Here is an 18533-nt window from a genome sequence, read left to right on the forward strand (position 1 = left end):
GGGAACTCGTGCAATGGCAAACCACTTGGGAAATTCCACACTTCTCCCCTCATACTCATTTCCCGTGATGACGTGAAACAACTTAACACATTCATCATAGCGCCCAAGGATAAGTCCGCACATTCATACCGAGGGTTCTTTCAATAAGCCACCGCTATTCCCTCAAAGTCTCGGTGGAAGCCATTTCGGGGCAAGATATGCTGGATAAATCGCCAACTGCTGCGAGCACTACCGGGAGTGCGAAGACGGTCGACTCCGATCGAAAGTTCGAGTCGAGATTGGACGGCCATTGACGAACTTTTCAAGTCAATCAAAGCAGCCCACTTCGAACAAAAACCTGGCAACGTGGCGAAATTTCGAGCTTCAGGCGATCAAGAACCCAAGTGAGAGTCGATCAAATCACAGCCGTGCGAGATCTCTAACATTTCTATGAATGAAAAGCACGAATTGACTAGAGTAAGCAACTTCAAAAGCTGCATAGAGCCGTCTAAGTCTACATATTATCCCAGGCGAGGTATCCCGTATTGTCACGGGTATCTTTTCCACGAGCCCCAGTGTCTGGAAGACGTCTTTCTGCATGGCCATGGTCACTCTTTTCCAACTGCTTATCAATATTGTAGGATTGTAGGTGTTGGTGCGGTGAACGTCCAACAGTTTAGACCAGTTGCGTGGTGCCAGGCTGCTTGCGACTTCTGACAACCAGACCACCGTTCTGCTTCAAGATTCCTGGCAAGAAGACAAGTGCAGCCTGAGGAATCCTGATCTCAACTTCTCAAGATCATGGTACATGATTTGATGCAAGAATATCCTCATCTTATTGTGTACACCTTTTATAGACTTCCAGCAGGCTGAGGCCTCATCATAAAGACGAAGCAGTAGCATCTTGACGCAGCTGGCCAATGTCTGGTTCAGTTATTCAATGCAACACTGCGTAAAGAACATCTGAACTAGTTTCGAGAAGGTCCATTGATAATCCTGTAACTTTCAACAACTCGTCGTTCCTCAAGATGTCCTGTATCACTATCCGGTTCTAGCTCTCCACATGTTAGACTGCCCCAGCGGGAACGCTCTACAGCACCTCGTGTCTCGTACGCTACATCGTACCTAAGGGTACACATAGCCCGCTCGGACACATGGCTTCGACGGATCGAAGCCAAATAGGTGCTTCCGGACCAGCCAAAGTGAGCTCCGGTGCGAAGGCTTGCGAAGGTCGTTGATCGACACAATCGCCGGAGACCCCGGCAGGATTGGCTAAGCCTCCCTGAGTTGCTGGCGTATCAGGATGATATTTCACCTCATCTCTCTTGGTGCTCTACGATGGAGTCTCCAGCAAGTTGAAAACCCCAGGCAGTCTGATGGAAGGGTCAAAAGAGACGAGCACCAGAGGGCGTAAGTTTTCAGTTTTAGTGTTTCCCGAGATGTAAATAAGAGATCGGTCATCAGCTATTCCGGAAACTTCCCACTGAGAGTCTTGACCACGTGGCGTGAGAGTGTCGGCCAGTTTTCCTGATTCTCCGTGTGCTTTAGTCCGAAGTGTCCAGTAAGATATCACGTTCTCGATGTGGTTTGTTTCTCGAGAATCTGGTTGCTTGTGCGTTGCCACCTGCAGACGAGTCATGGTCCGCAGCTGAAGGTTCGCAGGTTTCTCATCTACGGCCGCAGGGTTGATTAAGTCCAAGAAAGCTCCGCAGGGGCTGCTGTAGGACCTTACAAAGCAGTTGTTAAAGGTGATGAGTGGTTCTGTGAAGCTATCGTCTCCTCGGTGAAAGGTCGATGGACTTCCGTGAGAGCGCGGTGTCTGATCTTGAAAGCCAGATACGTGGATGGAATCTTGCTCACTGCCTTCTCTTGTAGACACCGAATCATCAGCAGGCTCGTCACTAGAGAACTTGACTGCCGTTCGATAGACAGTTCTCGAGCTCGAGGCAGTCCTCGATTCCCCGTTGCTGTTGTAAGAATGTTCTCTTCGACACTCCACGACCTCGAGAACTCCTGTTTTGGAGTCTTTCTCGAGGCTTAGGGTCGTCCATCTGTCATCCATCGGGCCGTCTCGGTGGTTACGACGAAACATGGACATCAGCTGCTTGTCCTCGGGACCGCATATACCAAGGGGATAGCGCACGCCGTGGTAACGAGACAAGTGACCCGTCTCGTCAGGTTCATCTTTCGGTGTGGTTGATACAGCATAGAAGTGATCGTCCACGATTTCGAAGGCCAGAGAGATCCCAACGTCGAAGCCGGCGATGTCATCCAGGATAAGAAATCCAGGTAGCCAGGCTCCCTCGCTCAGACTCAAAACTTCAAGCATCCACACATCGTCGTTGTTGTCATAAGTTCCGCAGTACAAATACTCCTGATTGTTTCTGACAAACGCCTTCTTGCAGGAAGTAGAGTCTTTACGGGGGAACCTTTTCCGCTTCTCAATATCGATGACGAGAAGTTGTTCGATTCCTGTCTTCTTACGCGGGATATATAGGCAGGACAGAATGTCGTTGGAGAAGTAGATAGGTCGGAGCTTATACTTCTCTGCCGGAGTAGTGTGGAGTATGGAAGCAAGTAGCTTGTCCACGCTGATTTCGACCTTCTTCCGCGCCGAGTGATGAATATTAAGGAGGTAAAGTTTTTGGGCTTCTCTCTGCGTGTAGCAAAGCATGCCCTTGCAGTAGATGTATTCATTCGCGTGCGCAACGACGGCTGTTACGTATGGCTCGGCCATGATGACGGCATTGAGGGTCTTCTCTCGTCGGCGCAATGCACGAGCGTAATTTCCATATGGACGCGCATCTCTCATCTCGGTGGAATACGGGGCGTGATTCTTGATTCAGGTTAGATTCTGTCAGCTGGAGATACTTGGGAGGGACATCTTCAAACCTCGAGTAGGGTTTTTGCACAGGACTCATCGTGCATGAGAAAAACGAATTTCTTACAAAAAAGACAGAAATTCCATAGATCCTTAGGACTGAGGAGCTTGGCAACAAGGAGAAGGAGCTCGTGCGAGAGTCTCTGCATTGTGATTGCCGGACAGAGGGTGAGTTCTGTGAAAAATCATGGACCGAGTCGAATACTTCGCGCTCTGGCGATCTTGTAGCTATGCAAGACCATGGCCCGCGGAGCCTCATCCATTCAGAGTCATAATGGGTCGGTTCAGATGTCCCGCTGTGTAGGGCAGCACTCCCCTGTATTAGGGAGATTATTGGGTCACGCGCTCATGGGCAGAATCTGACAAGTGTTAGCTGCGTTTCGAGGACTTACATTATTCGCTTCACGCCTTGGGTTTATGTCCCTCAATGCCAAAGGTCTGCCGTGGTCCCGATCTATTTTCGCCAGCAAGACATGGTGAGATGCATGTTACGACAATTCAGAGGGGCAAAAATCATGCATGCATTCACGCGCAGACGAAACAAACCTTACCCTCAGTCAGTGAACAGCGAGGCCAATACTACCGACCTCCATCGAGGCTATCAATTGTATAACGTCTGGCCATCCCAAGTCACGCTCGCCACTGGGTTCCAAGTTCTTTCGTGGCACCGATTCAGGTCTTTGGCTACTCTGAGTGACGTGGCGAGACTGCTATGTTCGGGTTCAGCACCAGCCGACTTCGGTGCTCTGCCCCTTCCCGGGCCACTCAAATGGACCTCTTGCCAGACCAAACTCCAGCGGTCTGTTTCTGTGTTGGGCCGAGTAGGGCTCTTTTAGGTGTTTCGTCGTCGTATTTGATGCAGGCCATCGACAAGGTGTGGGGTTCCCAGAGCCAAAGGACATGACATATGAGGGGCGTGCTTCGTGGAGTGCTCGCCCGACCGACGAATAGGTCAGGGCCACCCCACCATGCCGTCAAAGTTGACTGTTCTCTCTACACCCTGGTGTCTTCTATCATCCTGGTCACTGAGCCTCCCCTTAAGAAAAGGCAAGTTTCGTGGATACGCCTGGACAGTGGGACCGGATGAATGTGAGTAGATCGTCCAATTCAGAATGCAAGCCTTTGGGACCGTTCGCCCACCATCGAACTTGCAAGCTAGCCGCTAATGAGTCTGTGGTCATCAGCCGTAGCCCCAAGCTAGTCCCCGCTCTGGGAGTCGACTTCCATCCTGGAATACTGCGGCTGGCGTGAAACTCGATCTTGTTCGCTACCTAGACTCGGAACCATTGCTCCCTCAACATAGCCCCGCAAAGACCATTCTCTGTTATCATTCACTGCAGATATCAAAAGACCTCTCCCGTTCAACGAAGCACGGCCCCTCCTTCTCTGCTTGTAACACCGTGAGTGCACTTTTAAGTGAAGCTTTGCGGCGTTTCAAGTATTTCACCCGCCTTTCTAAACGATCCGCATTCCTTTTTAAACGAGCGTTACGTTCGTGTAAGTCAGCATTTTCCTTTTCCAAGCGAGTATTTTCCTGCTCAAGCTCTGTGAATTCATGTTGAATCCACGCCACTTGGCTGTGTAGCCTTTGGAATGGCCCAATTAGTCCGTCCCGCATATGAGCCTTTTCCCGGATTCTGTCAGTGTCATCGGTGGCGATTGGATCCGAGATGACCGGTACTATTTCTGACTTCTCAGCTCCTTCGTAAATAACGCGCCCAAGACTGGGCGACGGCGTCTGGTGTGGGACTTCCGAATCGTCTGCCGGCTCCATCACTCGGTTCACACCCAGACTCTTTGTCTCAACGTTTGAACTCGGCAACTCTGGCAGTTGATTTTGCGACTGCTGCTGAAGCTTGCAGTCGTAGCTTGGTGGTGGCGCATGGTTTGAGGGATTCACTGTTTCGCCGGCAGGTCGCGAGCTCAGAGTACCAGAGTCAACGCCGAACACCGTCGGTGACCTGACGCAACCGGTCGTCATTTGCATCAATACCTCTACTGCGCTGCGATCAGCAGGACTGATGCAGTTGTGTCCATCGTGAAAGGCGCTCTGTAGCTTCATCAAGCTTTTGGGCTTGTCCTCCACATTCACGTGGTCCTGTGCGTCTTCTGCCACCTCACCACCACAGCGTTCGTACGAAGCTAGAGATGTAAGCTTTGTGCGAGGTGGCTGTAACGTCATGCTCACGAACCTCGTTGATTGAGACCAGACATGAACGGGACCTTGGTGGATGCCATGACGTTAAAGCGCGCTTCCGCTTTCCGAGCGTCGAGGCCTTCCTGTTGGGAGAATCGGGTGCCCCGTTCAGACACCTATGCGACCGATGGGTGATGCTGAAGCGTTTTCGAGAGCCTGCCGTTCAGCCTGATGGCATGGTGGATTCCTCATAGGACGGTCCCAAGGGAGGCCTTTTGGCACGACGATTCTCTTTATGTAAAGTCCCAAGATAGATACCAAAGCTGAAGAAAGCGGTGTGCCGCCAACGATGCGATGATCAAGAACTACCGCGTATACCAGGTCAATGTGAATTGGATGTGGTGACAAAAACCTAGTAGTCACCAGCCATTCCACATCAACTACCTTTGAGGCTGCCTGGGGCATGAGTACAAGCCGGGGGGCAACGAACGATCAAACAGTCAGCAGAGAGAGCAGCGTGGCCGGTGCGTGCACAGCGTCTCTCCTGCGCTGTGCCCATCGCTCGAGAACTAGGAGGCCTTCACAAAATGCAACTCTGCTATTCGTCGCCTTCCGGGGACATCGTTCGCGCGTGTGTGGTGGTGTAATTGGCTGCCTGAATCCAACCTTATACCCTCACGCAGGGTGGGCGCCTGCAGACGCCGGAGAGCGTCGACCTTCCGACGGTCAAGGCATGCTCGCCCTTGATGGCTAGGGATGGTTCTTCGAACACCTCCAGATACCCACCCTCACGGACCTGACTGCCCAATGCAGACGAGGCACGCCCAGCCACGCTGCCCATGTCTACGCATGGGAACCCCAGCGCGCTGGTACACGGCCGAGGGATGGCTTTCACACGACTCGAAGAGGTACGCAGACGAGACTCTGTTGGCGAGACGGCGTTGGGTGTGGCCCATCCCCCTGCACCATGCGTCGACAAGGATGGGGGGAGAGCACCCACAGGATCTCTCACAATCGAAGAGCAGGGGTGCAGGCACGCCCTCCCGGTCCCAATGCCTGCCAACCACGAACATGGGTACCTCACCCAGCGGGAGGGGCGTGTCTGGCTTTCTTCCTGAGCAAATAATGGCTTTGTTCCTACGCCCTACTAGATCTTCAGCCTCCATAAATGTGGGTATTATAGCGACCAATCACAATGGGCCCTGCGAACGGCCACAGCCCGTCGGTGGATGCGCCAATACGAACTCATGTTCAGATACCAGGCGCAAACAACAAAACGATCTGCCACTTGCTTCCCGTTTTGACCGGTGTGGGCACTCAAGCAGAGCGGTCAATGGAATGCATGTTTACCATGTCCACGTCGACTGACGCAGCCTCGTCGCTACAGGGCAGCTGCACTTGAGAAGTTGTCCCTTCGTCCGGGTACCTGCGGTTCGCAAAGATACACCCTGTAGCGCAATGGCTTGGCTACATTGAACGGTCTCGCTGCGCGTTTGGTCACAGTCCTTAACCCACTTCAGCTGTAGGTGTCTTGATCGCCTCCTTCGAGCAGAGTCACGGTTGTGTCTGCAAGATTGTGTGACGGAAGCGCCACCTCTGGTAGAAGCTGGCATCCTCTTCCAACGGCCAAGACGACAGCACATCGAGGTCGTCGCTGCGCATCGCAATAACCCATCGTCGGTGCCGTCGTTGACTCGCCTCCGCTGTAGTCAAAACAGGCGTAGCCGTTGTTGGTGGGCCCAATCATCAGACGACTGGTAGCCATGCAACTACGGAGTACACGCTAACCTTATCGAACGTGGCAGACAGGCCAGGGCGTCCGCTTGCTGCAGCTCTCCCACTGGGGTGCTGCACACGGATTCAGATCCGTTCATCCCGTGGGTGGCGTTCCGCCGCAGAGGGAGAAGGTGTCTGCGTAGTGTACATGCACCTTGCTCAGTGATGCAGGGGACGTCAGCGGCCGCCACTCCTGCGGGCTGACCAGCGCACACCCCACCCTGATGCTGTCTGCGAACAACGGAGAATGGGGGCAAGAAGCACACGCCCCCCTTCACTCAGACGCAGGGACCAGGCTCCGGCCGCGGCGCTGGCCCGGCTTCCGCACCACCGGCGTGGGGCCGTCTAACCCCGCCGCGCCAGGAAAGTCCTGGGACGTCATGCTCACCGGAGTGTGGGTCGCGCGCCGAGAGTCCAGGCCATCACTCCGTTGGTTCCCGACGTATCTCCTGGCGTTTTCTTTTCTACGAGCCCGCCTCTGGTATTAGTATTCGAGCGTACGGCCTTCACGATGTAGTGTGCAGTATATGGAATAGCATACGCTCCTTCCTTTGATGCCATGTCTGCCTCCTCCTACAGCAGCCAGGCGAGAACCTGGCAAGAGCGCCTTGAAGGTACGAGAGATTTCTCTATCCCGCGCCGCCGGGTCTGAACGGTGAATAGATGCCTGCCAAAGAGCCAACATCATGCCACCTGTGTTCCAAATCGTCTCCGATCGGCGAGGTAAGCATACGCTGCTGGCTATTTGAGCGGTCCTGACTCTTTCGCAGGGGGGCGCACGGCTTGGTCTAGCCGGGTGACCGTCCACGGTCGCACGCTCTCGGCTCGGTTCTGGTATGACGGAAAGAACTTGAACAATGCGAAGGAGGACGCCGCAGAAATGGCTCTGAACTACCTCACAAGTTCCAATCCTGGCTAGTCGGCCAAGATTCAGTCGCCGTGACCCAAACTCGGAGGACACTGCACTCGAAGCATTGCACTCAAAGAATCATGAGCGCAAGGTCGAAGCCAGGTCGAGATAGCACATCTGTGAAATGAGACTGTCCAAGGTTTATACTGCTCTTTAAGTTGTCTAGGTAATCCGATTGCTTTCCTGCCTTCAGTTCCACCCAACCCCACCGGTCTTCACACACTTGCATCAGCCTACATTCTTTTTCACGTGGCTCGGCGATTGCGTTCTTCTGGAGTAACCCTGGTCCGATCTAGGAATGAGCGATGTTTCTTCCAACCGTGGCCGACAACGTCGATTCGCATGAGCCAATTCAGCTCAGCATCTTAGTTGTTACATTTCATGCCACGAAAGATGGCGGAAGAGTTTGAGAAACAAGATTTTTGGCAAGATAATAATCTAACAAACGTATACTCTCCTTGGAAGATTGTCCCGGGTTTCTGGCTTGAACCGTCCGCAGACCGATCAGAACACCCAAACTCCACGACTGTTGGGATCAAACAGTACCAAAACAAATCCCTCGAGCCACTCGTCTAGACCGCTGGTAACTCTTTCTCATGACGCGCCGGCTCTTAGTAGCCCAGTTGGAGAAGTCCCCATTCTGCACTCCAGGAGCCCAACTCATGAATCCTCGGGAGATCATCCTTTTGCTGTGCAGGAAAGCGTGTACAGGCGGGTCCTGGCTGCTCGCGAATCTCACGGGTGTTACTGGAGGTCGTTCTTTGATCACTGCTCCGATACTTCCTCTGGTATATTGACAGGTCGTATTGTGCGATCGCATTTCCAGAGCTGCACGCAGGGGCGTCTATGGAACTGGAGTTGTTGAAAGTTTTCCGTAAGGCGACATCATTCGAGGTTGAGCTGGACCTTTTTTCGAGGACTATTTGAATTAGCGTATGCCAGTCGCCGAGTGTGGACATTAATGGAGTCGAGTACCTCAGAGTCTTGATCAGCAGCTAACTGAAGAGTGAAATGCTGAGTTTCTTCATGGTTATTGCGACTGCATCGGTAACGGGAGCCGAAATCACAGTGTCTGCAGTTGTAGGGTTTGTCCGCAGTATGGATCGTTTTGGAAGAAGCGAGGACATCTTTTCGCGCGTAGCGTTCGAAACACGTCTTGTCTGTCAAGGAATACTCTATATCATGCGTGCGGATATGGCGGATGAGGCGCCCTTGTATCTGAAAGCGTTTCGGACACAATTTGCATCCGAACGGAATTACTACATTGTGTGTCTCGAAATGCCTCGTGAGTTTTTGTCGTTGCTTGAAGCGTTTGCCACAATCTTCGCATTCTAACCGCCGCTTATGAGTGGTGAGATTAGGCATGGATATCGTACTCGAGAGATTCTTCTCTGACCTGGCTTCTTCGTTAAATCTTCGACACACTCGGCGCTGATTGAAGATAAAAGAGGGTTTAGAAGGCGACAAATTTGACTCGCAGAAGATCTGTTGCTGAGACGAGCGATGAGATCGTAATACTGACGAATGGATTGATGGATGCAAATACTTTTCTTAACGGGCAGAACAATGGCGGACGGCTGAAGATGGGAATTCCTGCGTTCGAGTGTGACAATACTGGTCCGGGCGCTTCTTTCGATGGGTTCTTCGGGCTCAGGTAAGGTAAGGTAGCTTTTCGGGAAGACTCTTGAGGCGTATGAAGTGACGGAAACGGAATCCGTTGATGCTTATGAGGGAAATTTGAATATGGAGGAGACCGCAAAGTCAGAGTTGTCCGTAACTTCCCAACACACTTCCTGAGCACCGAAATTATGGCACATTGTGCTCAGCTGGGTTATTCCGAGATTGGAAAGCTTGCTATCCGGAGGCTGGCACCGCTACCAATTGAAGGCACCGACCTTTTCGTCCAGCCCCTGCACCGGTTGTACTTCTCCAATTGCCCCCTGTATTGGAGATAGGAGCGTTCAGCTTTCTTTTGCGCGCACAAGGTACCATGTCATCTCATACCTTGATTTCGCTGCTGTCAAACAATGAGGTAGCACCATCAAGAAATCCCAAACCCTCGCCCTTGTCAGGGGCTGCCAAAATGAATCAGTCATGGCCCAAGCTACAACCGGGTCGCCGAGGCCTGCTTCCTTTGCCCGGCCACACCGCATCTCCTGTCTTCTCTCGGTCTAGGACGGAACTTGGTAAGCGCGGCACCTTTAATTTCCCCACTGAACTGCCTGTCGCCAAGGAACCAGGCATACTGAAGCAGAGACACTCAATCAAAAAGCCGAAAGCCTTCAAGACGACATTCTCAGCTGCAGAGCTCCAACCCGGTATAATTGTTCAACAAATAAGCTGAGGCATCGGAGAGCTTCGGAATCATGACTACACCTCTCTTAGGACCCCCAAAGCTCCTCGACATTCATTAACTCAACGCAGGACATCTAACTCTACCGATAGATACCATGATTCCTCCGACTTCTTCCAGGCCATGTGCCTTACCCTACGGAAGTGGAAACTCGAACAAGTCGACATGGAACCCAAACATGTAGGAAACTACGGGGGCAGTCAGGGCTGCGTACCATGATGGAACAAGGATAAAGCCTCCAGAGCACCTTGCTGACCTTACCTGAGCGTTTTCTTGTGGACTGACCACGCTTTGGCTTATAGAAGTCCGGACCAAATCTTCAACGTCGATATTAGAGAGGTTCTTCAGAACCTGTATTTCTTCTATTATCCGATTGTTGCGCCTTGCATCTTGTGCACCAAAGTAGGTTGGCTCTAGTGCAGCGGGCCACTTTCGTCTGAGGGTTGAAAGGAAGTTACGAAAGATAAGATTCTCTATCTAGGGAAGCACATCTCCCATAAACACTTGAAGAGCACCCCATTAAAGCTGCGGCCGCCCGTCTGCCTGATCCCCGAATCTCGGCTGGTGACTATCTGAATCTCGATATTGAACGCCGGTCTCGACTCCGGTGACATCTGTATCGCTAGTTGCATCTCCTGCTTTGTCTTTCTCTTCATGTGGTCGAAATGTTTTTCTATCCCACCCTTGACTTCGAACTCGAAAATTGCGCCATGACCACGTATATCGAAACGCCACGACTCAATCCGGAAGTCCTTCAGGTCAGCGAAGTCCTGTTTGCCTATCGTTCGAGTCAAGCCTTCCTCCAGCACTGTCTTGAGTTCATTCTCCACGTCGGAAAGGGTTTTGAAAGCAAGGTGACCCCGGGGGATCCACGGTATCCTGAGGTGCACTGGGTATCGTATGGTAATGCCGTAGGTAAACTCAACCTCTGGTGCAGACTGAACTGTGTTGTTCATACCAGACCAGATTGGCGATCCCTCGCCGCCGAGGATTAACCCATGTGCGACAGCTAAGACCGGATCATAGCTTCTCGCTGCCTCTGCAATCGACTCTCGTTGAGTTGTCACAGCAGTCCCCTCGGTTGGGCCCGTATCTGCGAGAACTTCGTCCGTAGACACGGCGCGGGTACTGTCTTCTCCGACTGGCGGCTGCTCTCCAGCGGTTGACTTCGAGGCTCGAAGACCTGGGACGGGCTCGGCTTCGTCGGCAATACTAGATTCGGCTGAGCGAGTGGAATTGGTTCTGGAACGAGCTTCGCTCGCTGACACCGAGGGGCCGTCTGCCGAGTCATCGTTATCGTACGACTGATCAAATAAGCTTCGAGCTGAGCACTTGGCTACCACAGTATTCTCCTGCTCGTGGAAGGTGTTGGTATTGTTGTCCTGGAATGACCTACGGCTCACGTACACTGTAAGACGGCGTCGATTTCGTTTTGCAGGGGGAGCATCGCGGACAGAGGATGCACGTCGCTTCGAAGACTCGTGTATCGATGCTTCCATGCATGGTGTATGCAGGATTGCCGCGGTGGTTACAGGCGCAACATGTATGGTCTCAAGGTGCCTGCCCACAACGTGGCTGGAGACGTCCTTCACCGTACGGTCTGTGTCTTTCGGACTTGGATCGTCGTCTTCTTCGTCTCCGAAGTCTTGGTTGTCTATCGCCTTCGTTATCTGCTTTTCTCGCTTGCTTGAGTATTTCCCCGCCCAGTAAGTCTGGCGACAAAATACACTGAAGATCGCTTTTCTAATCCTAAACACATCGATGTCAATTCCTGTCCGACTAGATTCCTATGATACGGACTCAGCCTCGTCTTTAGGGTACTGTAGTCTGTGATGCTGGGATGCATGTTCGTCGGACGGCCACAGCTGTTCTGCGTGTTTATTCAGAAAAGCCTCGACAATGCCACCAATCTCCTTCTGATGTTCGGCTAGGTGCGAATTGGTGAGGCCTTCGCATTTAAAACTTCTGGCGGCTGGATACTTGTCTCTGAATTCCTTGCACTCGGCTCTGATCTTCTTCTGTTCGCTATGGGTAGTGTAGCCGAGGTCTTTGAATAGGATTTTGTAATTCGGGATGCTGGACCATCTGACGTAAGACATTTGAGAGCCTGCGATGCATAGGAACGATTCAGAATGGCGGATATGTAGGCGATAAGAAGGAAAAAAGTGAGGTGAAGTAGGAGTCAGTCGACGACTCAGTTGTGCGAGAACGTGGCTCTTAATACCTAGAGATTGTATCCGCTCCTGGTGGCAAGAGCTCACACACCGTTTAACCAGGTCCGTCCCCTGCTACAAGGCAACAGATCTAAACGACGGGCAAAAAGGTGTTGGCGAAGGAACGGTCGACCGGGACATCGGATCAGCAAGCATTGACGCGAGTCCACCCTGAACCCGGAATCCCACCCGCCTTGCTGCTGCTTGGTTAGGATAAGAGGATGAAGACGGTGGATAGCCTCGTAGTACGGCGGAGTGTTAACCCAAAGGCACATGGTATGATGCATAAAGACGCCGATAGTTTCTAGATTATAGCTGTCGTAATTACATCGTAGCCGCGCAAGGTGATGATGCCGGCGAAAAGCGTACACAACACGCTGGAAGATCGAAACAAAATATGGTTAAAAAGCACAAACGCCCGGCTTCTGTATCATCCACTCGGTCAGCATGACTCGAGACCCGTTACAAACGAACTTCTTCTTTGAAACTCGTCGGTTTACCTGAGGTGAGAATGCCTCGCTTTGCAATCTCCCATGACCGTGCTCTCCGTCCAAATTGCAGCCCTGTCGAATACCTCTTCTAAGCCCATCTGTGCCGATTCATTCCTGTAGATAATTACCTGCCCAGATCTGCCCTCCTCTAGGTACAAACACAAGCTCAGTCATGGGTACCATGAGATGATATCGTTGGCCTCAGCGTCGGTGAGGGTTACGTGCACCCTCACTGCCCTCCATGCTGATACCGCTAAGCCTTCGCCTGACGATGGACATGAGAGGTACGATTGATTGCAGAAGGGCTTTCGCTTGCTTCGATGCGTCCTCTGGATCGTCGTCCTCCCCCATATCCGAAATGATCGTCTGTAGTGACCGCAAACCATCCACCGACTTTTCAAAGGGTGAACAGGCCACTGAGGGCATCAGCTTTTGATCGGCGATCTGCGTCTCGTCGATTCTGGCGATGCGGACGGCAGTTGTTGAAAAGGCAACAAGAACGATCTTTCGTAGCTCAGCTGAACGTGCCATACTTTTTTGACTACAGTGTAGGGTCTCATATGACATTACGTGTTTGCTAGCACTTCTGGATCCTTCTGTGCATCGTCAAGAACCTGCCTCATGGAGGAATAAAGCCCAGGCTCTGATCTGTTCCATTTAGGCCCACTAGGGAAGACTTCCCTTCGTAGTTTGTTGACCCAGGGTACTAGCGGCTGATATTGCGAAGTAAAACTCTCCGTCAGCTTTTGCAGAAAGTATTGCTCGTCAGCAACCACACCCATCTTGAGCTCAGCTAACGTGTTATCGCTCTCGTAGTTCCACCTGTCAAACCCGGTCGGGCCGACGTCCTTACCATTTGCATCGTAATGAATGCATATCCAGAAAAGCACCCAGAAAAACGACTCTAGGTCGTGCATGAACGAATGCTGCTCGCCGAGCAGCGCCCCGATTGCCATAAACGCCCGCGTACCAGTCTTTCCCTTGGCACCAGAGGACCCTTCTCTTGGCTCTCGAATTGCCAGGTCAAGATCGATTAAAAAAGCAGGCCAGGATGGGTTGCGACTGTCCTCATTGATCATGAGATTGTTGATGGATACGTCTCTGTGGAGAATGCCTGCCTTGTATAAAGACTCGTGGGCATCAATGCAGCATACCAGGGCAGCAAGTAATGCTGATCGAGAGCTTGCCTCGTAGATAGGCTTGCCATAATCCCGGAGAATAATGCGCCGATGAACCCGATTGGGTGAGGTACTGGCGACCTTTGTTGGAGACATGGAGCAGGACCGCTTGCTTGGGGGCAAAGCGGAGTCGATTTGGCTGGAGGGCCGCTTCTTGCTGCTGCCGGGACGGCCCTTCCGCGAGTCATCTTTTACCATCTTGCTTGGTGGTATCTGACGTCCCGGCCGGTAATTCGTCGCTGCCGTGATATCTAGACCATGTCGAACGTTGTTCCAGATGTCATCATCTGTCTCGCGAACCCGGACCGTTTCGTGGTGATAATACCGAGCCACATTTACAATACCTTTGTCCGTCACTTCACGCAGAAGATCGCCTTCCTCATCGCGCTCGGGATATTGCCATGAATCCTTGATGACAAGCGGCGTCTCTGGATGTCCTTTGGGGTGGGCTTTCCAACAAGTCACAGCGCGGCCAGCCACACAACGCGCCCGAAGGATGACCCCATCAATAACAATCTGCTCGGTAGAACCGTTCCGCTGAATCTTGATTAATCGGTCGTTGTCCGACACCATGACCGTTGGATCAAACCCTAGGCCTTCTTCATCAATCCAAAGAAATCCAAGGATCACCGACACAAACTGCAGGCCGTCTTTGTTGATGTCAAACTGCTCTGATGCGAGGGCTCCAAGCCGGTCAAAGGCCCACACCCTCATGAGAGATCCACAGAGCGTGAAGCCCATCACAAAGCGTCGGGTGTCCTGTGCGGCGAGTACTTCTCTCGCATATCTCCCAAGGTCGATCCAGGCTTTGGAGGCGGTGTCGGCAGACGGATTACTCTTTAGTTCTCCAGGTACTAGTATTTGCTTCCAGTGGTATGGAGGCCCTCTCAAATCATCGACAAACCCAACATCCAGTTTGCGGTCTGCCGTCGAACCATGCATTGGCGTGTTGGGCTGTATTAAGAGGCTCCGCTGATGTGTCGCGTTGGACTTCTGGGCTTTTGCAAGTAGCGCTAGTGTCTTTACGATGTCGGCAAGCCACTCCAATACGCTTTTTTCGTTCGGATCCCGGGGCCATCCCCTCCAGCCATTTCGAAATACAGGCTCGTGGCCATCAAGGCACTGATCGAAAACCTCCTTGGATGCAGCTTCTAGTCCGTCCAATCTTCCAAAGTATGCATCTCGGAAACCGGGAAGTCCCACGTACATAGTGCCGAGCTCCTCCTTCAGTATATCGTCAACATATCGGCGGTGTTCGGATGAGTTGGTAAAACTGCTCGTGCTCCGCAGCCATGGTGTTTGTTGAACCGAGGAAGCGAATCTTCGGGGGGGTGGCGTAGTTTCTGTGACGGCACTATATGCTTGGTCCCAGATGGTGGCATCATCGAGTTTATTAGAGAAAGCCGCTTTCAGAAGTCGTTTAACGCGATTGAAGTCGAAATTGTCGGAGACTACGGCGGAGATCAGTCTGAGGAGATCACTTTGTAAATTATCGCAGCCCGATTTTGATGGTAGAGATCTTGAAAGGACGTGGCTTTGCAAGGCAAAAAGGAGAGGGAGGGTCAGGTTCCGAAGATCTGTGACTAAGTTAGAGAGGTTAAGCAGCGAGAGCCAGGGCTCGTACCTTCCTGACCGAGTTGATTTACTAAATCTGCAGAATATGGCGTCTTTTCCCTGATACATACGGAGTTGAAGGTACTGCGAACACCATCAAGCCCATTTCCAATGGAATTGCGATTGATCTGTTCTGATAGATCAGTCATAACGGATGGTAGGTGGTCGGTTAGGCAGTGGATGGGGATTTGCGGGCTTCTGCATCTTCGGTCGGCGACGCGGCTGTCGGGAACTTGATATTCCGAAGCCAGCAAAAACACTGCCCAATCATTGGTTCAAGGACGAGCCCCTCTTCACGCTAATCTGATTTGAGTTTATTGGAGAGCCCGGACCATAGCGAAATAAACAGTCAGGAACGATCAGTGTACCCATTGGACGTGGAGCCAAGGACCGTCCAATGAGTCAGTGATCATTGACTTTAGGATAGCATCGATCATTCGCCCCTCAAGGCACCCAGGCGAAATAGCTTCGGCCCACATGCATGTCTTGATTTGCCAGGTTGGTTAGCGTCACTGGAGTACGGGGGTCTCAAGACATGGCAAGCTGGAGAACTACTGTTTGGCCGATGCCCCCGGCACTGCCAGCTCATCGAGCGGAATGTCATACAGTGCATAGCAAGAGTGCACGATTGGCCGGGAAGCATACGAATGCCGGCACAGACTTCAGCGCAACTTGGCTAGAGGAACCTGCATCTAAGCGCGCGCGTACGGCACAATATTGCGAAAGGGAAGCATGCGTGAGAAAATACGCATAGTGACACAACGCCTGGCCTGCCCGTCGCGTTTGCCGTGATGAGTTATATGGCAGTCCAGCGCCATCAACGAAAGATAAGAACAACACCTTTCTTGCTATCTAATCCACGCTTGATGGCATCGTCGAACTGGGAACCAGTATCTGCCATGACTGCGCCTCTGCGCGCCGCGCCTACCGACAGTATCTTTGAGCAACGCGACCCTGTGGAGCGCTCGCACACGCTCGATCCTGATGGGGATGTGGTGCTTGTCCTAGAAAATGCGAATCCAGCTTTTGCCCTGTGGGAACAATGCACCACTGCCGGGCTTCAGGAAGTTAACCTGTGGTACGAATCGCACTACTCGTGCTCGGAGATAAGGTCGAACGGCGTAGCTCATCATTTTGTACAGCCAGCCTGACAGCCCAACACATCCCGAAACACGCTTTAGAGGCGAGCACGCAATACTCACACCAGTCTCGTGGAATTCGATTTCGGCATGACATGCAAAACCGAAAGAAGAAGACAGCTCGAGGAAATTGAGCAAGAAGGACAAGAAAAAGAAGAAGAAGCAGAAAGAGTCTGAGTCTCGAACAGTCGCGACCATCAGCGGCCTCGGAGTAGACGAATTGCCGCTTGCGGAAGATGGAATTAGCCGGAGCTTGAGTGCGGCCGACTCGCCCGTTGCAGATAACGGCTCGGTGCACCCGCAAACACCAGAAGCCGAGACTCACCCTCCGATGTCATCCTACGATGAGACCCGGGTTCAGAGCCCAGCTTCTACGATCCCATGTGTTGAATTCATCGTATCGTCCCGACATCTCACGTTCTCATCACACTACTTCAAGGCCCAACTCTGCGGTCCATGGGCGGAGGCCTCTGTGCACTCCCAGGATGGCCGTCGTCATACCCGAATACGGGACTGGGACGCTGACGCTCTCATTTTGATGCAGATTTTCCATGCTAAAACGGGAAACACTCCCCGTCTTATTGATCTGGAACAGCTTGCCAAGATCGCAGTCCTAGTTGACTACTTCAGCTGTTACAATACTGTTAGATTCTTCTCGACTCTGTGGATCGACGCCCTCAAAGAACAACTGCCGTCGCAGTGCAACCGCGAGCTGGTCCTATGGTTGTTCGTGGCTGTGGTCTTTCGTCGAGATGACATCTTCCAGACCATCACCAAGACAGCCGTCACAGAGAGCAAAGGGCCTCTCCCGACTCTTGGACTACCTTTCCGAGGAGACTTGATCGGTTTGTGTTCCTGCCACCCTGTGTACATACCCCTTCTGATTGTGGCAGATCAAATCGACTTTCGAAGGCAGGATGCCATAGCAGGTATTCTGAGAACGCTGGACACACTGGGCACATCTCTACTTCGCGGTCTCTCCGGCTGCGACTTTGGCTGTTCTTCTGCCCTCTTTGGTGCACTGGCAAAGGAAATGGCTAAACACAACCTAATGGATCCTGAACCCTGTGCGCCATTCTTAGGCTATGGCATCACCGCGCTTGAGAAAGCGATCAAGGATTTCCAAACTCCTCGATGGGGTCACTCTGTCTATCATGCATCGAGCTCGCGACCTTGCCAGCTGGTTGACATATGTACCAAATTGCTTGGGGAAGGGCTGGACGAAGTCAAGAAAGGGTTCACGCTCAGCGAAGTTGGTCTTTTCCGTCCTTGAGATGTCACCACCTCCGAAACCATATCTGGTTCCTCTTTCATGTTAGTAGTCACTGCTCAAAAACTAATGCCCAGAGTCAGTGAGTTGACCGGCCCATCGGCCAAACCTACTTCAAATGGCTCTAGTTATGCGCCTTTGAAAGCAAACCCTGTGTGCTCGCAACCTTCGCCATCCGTGAAAGTGACTCAGTATCTAGCAATGCTCGAGCTAGAAGGGAGTTTGGGCCGGCGACTCTGCTACAAAGAAGAATGCATACCGGCACTACAGCAGTCCGGAATTCTAGTGATGACGTTACGAACGAGAGATCGCACTATTCCCGTCCGCGTCATGTCCCATGGGGAGGGGCAGAGAATGGTTCAGCTCCGTTGCCTTCTATTAGTCGACCGTTGGTCTCACAGGCGAGCACAGGGAGAAGTGCTCTTGAGTCAGGCTTGAGTCGACAGTCCAGCAAGCAGGATGAGTACGGTCGCCGAGTTCGGCAATGACATCTGAAATGGTGCTGAATCCCTACAAGCGGAGATCCGTGCATGCAAAAAGTTCCATGAGAACCTACTCATGATACTGATAGGCCTTATTCGAGGGAAAGCGG

The 18533-nt window shown here is 52.2% G+C and overlaps 8 protein-coding genes across 8 annotated transcripts; 2 read left to right on the plus strand and 6 right to left on the minus strand.

Annotated features, from left to right (window-relative positions):
- Positions 1 to 1215: 1215 nt before the first annotated feature.
- On the minus strand, positions 1216 to 3171 carry BDP55DRAFT_420311 (uncharacterized protein). The gene is made up of 2 exons (XM_060567448.1): positions 2872 to 3171; positions 1216 to 2815 (listed from the first exon to the last, which is right to left on the minus strand). The coding sequence occupies exons 1-2, from the start codon at positions 3007 to 3009 to the stop codon at positions 1313 to 1315; spliced, it is 1641 nt and encodes a 546-aa protein (XP_060422522.1). The 5' UTR covers positions 3010 to 3171; the 3' UTR covers positions 1216 to 1312.
- Positions 3172 to 3878: 707 nt separating this feature from the next.
- BDP55DRAFT_420325 (uncharacterized protein) lies at positions 3879 to 5591 on the minus strand. The gene is made up of 2 exons (XM_060567449.1): positions 5053 to 5591; positions 3879 to 5002 (listed from the first exon to the last, which is right to left on the minus strand). Exons 1-2 carry the CDS (start codon positions 5096 to 5098, stop codon positions 4188 to 4190), a joined length of 861 nt encoding a protein of 286 aa, XP_060422523.1. The 5' UTR covers positions 5099 to 5591; the 3' UTR covers positions 3879 to 4187.
- Positions 5592 to 7332: 1741 nt separating this feature from the next.
- Positions 7333 to 7692, plus strand: BDP55DRAFT_698804 (uncharacterized protein; the record flags this gene model as incomplete). The annotated part of the gene is made up of 3 exons (XM_060577819.1): positions 7333 to 7387; positions 7437 to 7496; positions 7544 to 7692. The coding sequence occupies 3 exons, from the start codon at positions 7333 to 7335 to the stop codon at positions 7690 to 7692; spliced, it is 264 nt and encodes an 87-aa protein (XP_060422524.1).
- Positions 7693 to 8568: 876 nt separating this feature from the next.
- BDP55DRAFT_566564 (uncharacterized protein) lies at positions 8569 to 9048 on the minus strand (the record flags this gene model as incomplete). The annotated part of the gene is made up of 1 exon (XM_060570514.1): positions 8569 to 9048. One exon carries the CDS (start codon positions 9046 to 9048, stop codon positions 8569 to 8571), a length of 480 nt encoding a protein of 159 aa, XP_060422525.1.
- Positions 9049 to 10509: 1461 nt separating this feature from the next.
- BDP55DRAFT_734673 (uncharacterized protein) lies at positions 10510 to 11535 on the minus strand (the record flags this gene model as incomplete). Its single annotated transcript, XM_060580231.1, has 1 exon — positions 10510 to 11535. The coding sequence occupies one exon, from the start codon at positions 11533 to 11535 to the stop codon at positions 10510 to 10512; it is 1026 nt and encodes a 341-aa protein (XP_060422526.1).
- Positions 11536 to 12941: 1406 nt separating this feature from the next.
- Positions 12942 to 13271, minus strand: BDP55DRAFT_734674 (uncharacterized protein; the record flags this gene model as incomplete). Its single annotated transcript, XM_060580232.1, has 1 exon — positions 12942 to 13271. One exon carries the CDS (start codon positions 13269 to 13271, stop codon positions 12942 to 12944), a length of 330 nt encoding a protein of 109 aa, XP_060422527.1.
- A 35-nt stretch (positions 13272 to 13306) lies between these two features.
- On the minus strand, positions 13307 to 15681 carry BDP55DRAFT_698805 (uncharacterized protein; the record flags this gene model as incomplete). Its single annotated transcript, XM_060577820.1, has 2 exons — positions 13307 to 15495; positions 15543 to 15681. 2 exons carry the CDS (start codon positions 15679 to 15681, stop codon positions 13307 to 13309), a joined length of 2328 nt encoding a protein of 775 aa, XP_060422528.1.
- A 750-nt stretch (positions 15682 to 16431) lies between these two features.
- Positions 16432 to 17944, plus strand: BDP55DRAFT_566577 (uncharacterized protein; the record flags this gene model as incomplete). Its single annotated transcript, XM_060570516.1, has 3 exons — positions 16432 to 16607; positions 16930 to 17516; positions 17565 to 17944. The coding sequence occupies 3 exons, from the start codon at positions 16432 to 16434 to the stop codon at positions 17942 to 17944; spliced, it is 1143 nt and encodes a 380-aa protein (XP_060422529.1).
- Positions 17945 to 18533: the final 589 nt, after the last annotated feature.

The sequence above is a fragment of the Colletotrichum godetiae genome (genome assembly GCF_030913485.1).
Source record: "Colletotrichum godetiae strain CBS 193.32 chromosome Unknown BDP55scaffold_85, whole genome shotgun sequence".
Lineage (NCBI taxonomy): Eukaryota > Fungi > Ascomycota > Sordariomycetes > Glomerellales > Glomerellaceae > Colletotrichum > Colletotrichum godetiae.

Excerpts from the sequence above, each read along its gene's own strand:
- BDP55DRAFT_420311 (XM_060567448.1), bottom strand. The coding sequence starts at position 3,009 with ATGCAGAGACTCTCGCACGAGCTCCTTCTCCTTGTTGCCAAGCTCCTC. Across the intron at positions 2,816-2,871 it reads GTGCAAAAACCCTACTCGAG|AATCACGCCCCGTATTCCAC; the intron begins GTTTGAAGATGT and ends ACCTGAATCAAG.
- BDP55DRAFT_420325 (XM_060567449.1), bottom strand. The coding sequence starts at position 5,098 with ATGGCATCCACCAAGGTCCCGTTCATGTCTGGTCTCAATCAACGAG. Across the intron at positions 5,003-5,052 it reads GTCTGGTCTCAATCAACGAG|CTTCGTACGAACGCTGTGGT; the intron begins GTTCGTGAGCAT and ends TTACATCTCTAG.